The 5,797-nt window shown below is 43.4% G+C and overlaps 1 protein-coding gene across 2 annotated transcripts in view; it reads left to right on the forward strand.

Annotated features, from left to right (window-relative positions):
- Positions 1–3,648, forward strand: part of LOC119361723 (serine/arginine-rich splicing factor RS2Z32-like) — a 4,291-nt gene extending 643 nt beyond the window's left edge. The window contains exons 2-8 of one of the 2 annotated variants that reach the window (XM_037626855.1): positions 917–1,026; positions 1,866–1,986; positions 2,085–2,124; positions 2,248–2,343; positions 2,459–2,661; positions 2,781–2,864; positions 2,956–3,648. In XM_037626855.1, coding sequence (XP_037482752.1) covers positions 1,020–1,026; positions 1,866–1,986; positions 2,085–2,124; positions 2,248–2,343; positions 2,459–2,661; positions 2,781–2,864; positions 2,956–3,427 — 1,023 coding nt within the window. In that variant the 5' untranslated portion in view covers positions 917–1,019 and the 3' untranslated portion in view covers positions 3,428–3,648. The remainder of the gene's footprint in view (positions 1–916; positions 1,027–1,865; positions 1,987–2,084; positions 2,125–2,247; positions 2,344–2,458; positions 2,662–2,780; positions 2,865–2,955) is intronic. The other variant, XM_037626862.1, reaches the window with a different exon arrangement.
- Positions 3,649–5,797: the final 2,149 nt, after the last annotated feature.

Raw genomic sequence — 5,797 nt, forward strand, 5'->3', positions numbered from 1 at the left:
TAATCTCGCTAGCGCTCATTCGTTCGTGGGAACCCCTGGCTCCGCGCGATCGTGGTGGTGTTTCCGCGCTTCATCCCGTGGGGTTTGTAGCCTGGGTTGCGCGCACCGATCCGCGGGGGATTTTTGGAGTTTCGGCTGGGGATTTTTCGGATATCGGTCGGATCTAGCTGGATCGCCTGTTGGCGAGAGACGGAGGTAGGTTGCTTGCGTCCGTCCTGCTGTGATTCGTGGGAGAATTGGAGATTCGCGTACGGTTCTGATTCTCGCCTGTGAGATTCCCTCTATGGAGGTGGATAGGTTAGGGCAATTTTGTTTTGTGCGGAAGCGCGAACTTGAGTTTTACATGAGAGCCGTATACTAGAAATAGTTAGATCATGTAATCTTGCCTATATAGATGTTTCAACTGTCTCTCCTCCCAAGGGGAGAGTGGGTACTGGGTAGTTGGCAAATAATATTTAAACTGGTCAGACATATCAAATGGAGTCAGTAGAAAGACTTCATTTTATCATGTAAACAGGATGTGATGTTGGTTATATAATCTTGGTTATGTAGATAATTCTGATTTTATATCTTGCTGGAATCTCCATCCCTAAAAGTACATGATAGTGGTATTGGAGTGTATCAAGTGTTTTTGTGGTGTGTTTTATTCTCTTACTGATTCAGTACAAGAAGAGAAGAATAATTAGAACAGTTACCTCAATTCAAAAGTAAATGAGATGAATGGTTAATAAAAACTATATTACAGAATCAGAGTTATTTTGGAATGTGGATACTTGCAACTTAAAGTCATGAGATTTGTCTTTTGCAACTGCTTTTCCCTGAGTAGCCTTTGCCAGGTTATTTAATTTATTGGTTTTATGCTTGTCATATTTGTTAATTGCGGAAGGGACTGATGGAGTGTTTTCTTAATTTTCAGGAGATGCCTCGTTATGATGATCGTTATGGAAACGCACGCTTGTATGTTGGTAGATTGTCCTCCCGTACTCGTTCGCGCGACCTAGAATATCTTTTCAGCAAATATGGAAGGTAATGACAATACTGCACATTAAGAGTTTGGCAAAAGCTTTCTGGTGTAACAGACTTTTTTTTACAAGCTTTCCAACTTTTTTTTGTGAGGGCACAAGCTTTCAACTTGTGAATATGGTTCTGCACAAATTCGAATGTGCTTTTCTAGGGTTGTGAATCACCATTATTGGACTAGTGCTTGTTAGAATAGTTGACACCGTAAGTACTTAGGCCCAGTTCTTTTGACAGTTTATAATGGCATAAGCCGCTCCCTCCCAGCTTATTCTAGAATCGCCCCTCAGTTTATTCTAAAGCCTCCCCCAAATTGTTTTGGGGCTTCTAAGCTAGGTAAGGTTTAATTAGTTTAGAAGCCCCCAAAAATTTTAGGGTTGGCATCTAGAATAAGCTGGGGAGGGGGCAGATTATTTTGGCAGCCACCAAAAATAACTGGGCTTTAGTATAGTTTAAATTTGGTCAAATAATTTAGGCTGTTCGTTTCTTAAACTTTTTGAACTGTAAGGTGCATGTCTTCTGCTATATAGAGTGAACCAGTCAGTGTTCTTGGATTTCTTCCTGCCCTTGTTTTTCCTGGGTGGTTTATACAAGCTGGGTTCACCAGTAGTCTTTTCAAGCTAGTTTTTGGTGTTATCTGTTATTTCTCCATGTATGCTGTGAAATTGGACTCCCAGGTCCTGTGTGTTTGAATGGTCTTGTTTGAGTGTTTTTCGGTTTATAGCAGCTGTTGGGTACCCTATTGGTGTTTCCAAACTAGTGTTTGGTGTTCTCTGTTATTTCATCTGTATGCTGTAGATGTTTGACTCCCAGGTCTTGTGTGCTTAACTTAAATGATCTTGTTGAAGGTTTTTCCGTTTTTAACACAATCCGGAAGGTATGTGGTGGAAGGGTGCCCTTGGTGGAATTGGTGGCCATTGTTCCAAAGTTTGTGGAGGACTTTGGCGAAGGGTGCCCTTGGTGCTTGGTGTAATGTTATTGACTGTTTTAGTGGAAGTTACAAGATGGTGATGCATTTGAGTACTTAAGTCCTGACGGCTTACTGTTTGTGGCAACCGTTTGCGCAGAATACGGGAAGTGGAATTGAAGCGCGACTATGCATTCATTGTATGTGAATTTTACTCTCCTCAACCTTATTTATGCTCTTTAAAGTTGTTAGCATACTTAAGACCTATTTTGTTCACATATGAGGTACACTGTTTGTTTTGCCTGTTCTTGTCTATCTAACAGGAATACAGTGATCCTCGTGATGCTGATGAGGCCCGATACAACCTAGATGGCAGGGATGTTGATGGGAGCCGCATTATTGTTGAGTTTGCTAAAGGGGTAAGTTGCCATTTGTGCAGTCCACTTTGTGGGCATAATGATAATGGTATTTTTTTGTCCTTTATGAAGCTACTAGAAACTTTGTTGTGTCATCCCTTACGGTTTATGTGTTCAGGTTCCACGTGGTTCTGGTGGTTCACGAGAACGTGAATATGTGGGAAGAGGGCCTCCTCCAGGAACAGGCCGTTGTTTCAACTGTGGTATTGATGGTCATTGGGCCAGGGACTGCAAAGCTGGTGACTGGAAGAACAAATGCTACCGCTGTGGAGAAAGGGGCCATATTGAAAGAAATTGCCAGAATAGCCCGAGGAGTCTCAGGTATGGATTTATAAATTTGTTAACCTCCATCGCGATACTCTAAATGGCCTGAAATGTTCTTCTATCTCAGTACATGAGAGTTCTTATTTAATCTTTTGTTAATGGATATGTTTTATTAGGCGTGAGAGAAGCTATTCACGGTCCCCATCTCCACGTCGTGGACGGGCTCGCAGTCGGAGCTACAGCAGAAGCCGTAGTTACAGGTATGCTGAGCAACCCACCTGCAACTCTTGGGCTTTTTACTCAATAGTTCTGTTTTCTATTCTGTTTTCTCATATTTCCTCCTGCAATCAGCCGATCTAGGTCCAGATCCTATTCTGAATCTCCCAGAGGGCGCCGCACAGAGCGTGATGAGAGGAGATCAAGGAGCATTAGCTACAGCAGGAGCCCCAGGCGATCACTCTCCCCAGGAGGCAAGGAAATGGATCGCAGCCCCACACCTGATCGCAGTCGGAGCCCCAGGCGATCCATCTCACCTGTAGCAAAGGATAATGGTGATAGCCCTCGGGGCAGGGAGACAAGCAGGAGCCCATCTGATGGCTACCGTAGCCCTGTGGCCAATGGGCGCAGCCCAAGAAGCCCTGTTAACAATGGCAGTCCCAGTCCTACCAGAGACAACAGGGCCAGTCCAAGCCCGAGGGGCAACAACGGTAGCCCTAGTCCTAAGGGCAATGGCAACGGTGGCAGCCCAAGTCCAAGGGGCAATGGTGACGACGATGGACGTCGAGGCTCAGGCTCACCTAGAGGAAGAAGCGTGTCTCCATGAAACATGGAACCATTTTCCAGTTTCTGCTCGCTACATGTGGTTGTGACAGTACATTTCAAGTTTAAGACGTTTGTCAGTGAATTTCCTATCTGTTTGCTGAACCTGTTATTTAGTTCCTGGACGCCTCGAAGGTTTGTTACTCTGGTTGTTATGTTGTGCGTAATGGATTGATAATACTCGTATTAAGTAGCAATATGAATATATGGTATCACTCTGTGACAGCCTGTGGTTGAGGTTCGTCTCTGTTTGGAGTCACCGAAAAGTCCTGATGAGTAGCAAAGAGCGACGTGCAAACGCCTTAATCAAGCACTGGACTGAACATATTTCATTTCACAACTGTGCATCTTAGAATTCATTACCGCCCCTCGCATTTATACCTCCCAAAATGCATTATCGTCCTTTCTGGGCATGGACAATGGTGTTATTTTAGGAGCGTCACAAATAAATGTTAAGGTGGGGAAGAAAAAAAATCATAAGGAAGGCTGGTTTTCTTTTATTTAATGGATGATTTTTTAGTATAATATATCTCATCACGCTTTTATAATAGCTAGTTATTGAAAATAAATAACTGCTACACACGACACAGTATGGGACGATATTTGGACGATGCAGCACATCAAGCCGTTGATGTGTTGAGCAAAACTGGGTAGCACGGTTGAAACCTTCAACGTGTGGAGTTCGGCCGGCAATCGTCTGCATAGTACTCCCTTCGTTCTTAAATATTTGTTTTTTTAGAGATTTCAATTAGTAACTATATACGGAACAAAATGAGTGAATTTACACTCTAAAATATATATCTGTATGTGGTAGTCTATTTGAAATCTCTAAAAAGATAAATATATAAAAACGGAGGGAGTATTTCGTTGAAGATAAAATTAAAAAACAACTATTCATGCTTTTATTGTCATCTTTAAATTACATGCAATATTTAAGATTAGACTGATTTATCAACCATTGTACATGTCTTTAGAATGAATTATCGCAGCTCACATCATTCAGATCCAACATCATGATGGTGATGGATTGCAAGCTTGTTCTGTGTGGGAAACTCTAGTCGAGATTGCTTTACCAATTTGTCAATTGCGATCTTCAAAGCTTGGTATGGCGAGGATGTTTGCATGTGTCATTGTTCTTTGTTGTTTATTCAGTGCAATTTTCAAGCTCTTTTAGTGGTCGTTCTATGCCCAGTTGTCTATTTATTATCGTTCCACTGCTCCTTCGTGCAAAGTAGGCGGGTCCCGCCGGTACCATCATTGCCATCAGGAAAGCCCTCCTCGATTGCGAGAAGCCTTCTAGTTAGCGCTTCAATTGAGAGCGTGCCCCAGTTCACCAAGGTTTCGATGGAGATGACCATCTACGAGTACCTCGCCGGCACAATGCGCGGGAATTTTCCGTTAGCTCTTCAATTGAGAGTGTGCTCCAGTCCACCAAGGTTTCGATGGAGATGGCCATCTGTGAGTACCTCGCCGACACGACGCACATGAATTTTCTGGTAGCTCTTCAATTGAGAGCGTGCCTAAGTCCACCAAGGTTTCGATGGAGATGGCCATCTGCGAGTACCTCGCTGGCACGACGTGCGGGAATTTTCTCACCGCGCGCTCGCTGGCGATCTCGTCTCTGAGCACCTTATTGACACCAAATTTTGGCATGGTTGAAAACACAATTAAGAAGGCCTCAAATGGACAAGTGCTCAAATTGAGAAAGTTTCGTATCGTCAAAAGGAGAAATTTTCATATTTGGGCCATAGCCATCTGGTCTCATCTCTAAGGCCGAAGTTGTGTTTGAAGTACTCAAATTTTATATTCAGAACACTATTCGGCCTATTACGCCCCCAAGATGGCCTCATATGAGAAAAGTTCCTATACAGATTGTCTTCGTCTCGTCGAAACGATCGATTTTTATATAAGAAACGTCTTAATCGAAGTTCGTATGCAAAAGTTACGGCCGAAAATGCGTGGCTGCATCAGGATGGCCGGACACTCCGGGAATGATCATCCGGGTTTTGGATTTCTCCGAGGATGGCCGGACACTCCGGGGATGTTTGTCCGGGTTTTAGAATTTTTTTGCCGCAGGCTTCGAAAAACACACAAAAACTCCCTCAAGATGACCTCTGATCAAAATACGTTCAACATAAAAGTTGTTCGTCTCGTCGAAACGGTCAAGATTGCTTTTGGGCTTGTTTCCATCCGAGATCGTTTACCACCACAAAAAATACCCGCAAGGTGTAGCCAGTTTAAACCGAACAGTTTTGGAAAGTTCGGACAAAACCAATCCGAATTTGACTAGGGTTTTGGACGTGAATCCAAGCCTTTTTCTTGCACGGGAAGTCTAGCCGCCTCTTATATATCTAAGGGGTGACGGCCGATTGAA

Source organism: Triticum dicoccoides, chromosome 1A, assembly GCF_002162155.2.
Source record: "Triticum dicoccoides isolate Atlit2015 ecotype Zavitan chromosome 1A, WEW_v2.0, whole genome shotgun sequence".
Classification (NCBI taxonomy): domain Eukaryota; kingdom Viridiplantae; phylum Streptophyta; class Magnoliopsida; order Poales; family Poaceae; genus Triticum; species Triticum dicoccoides.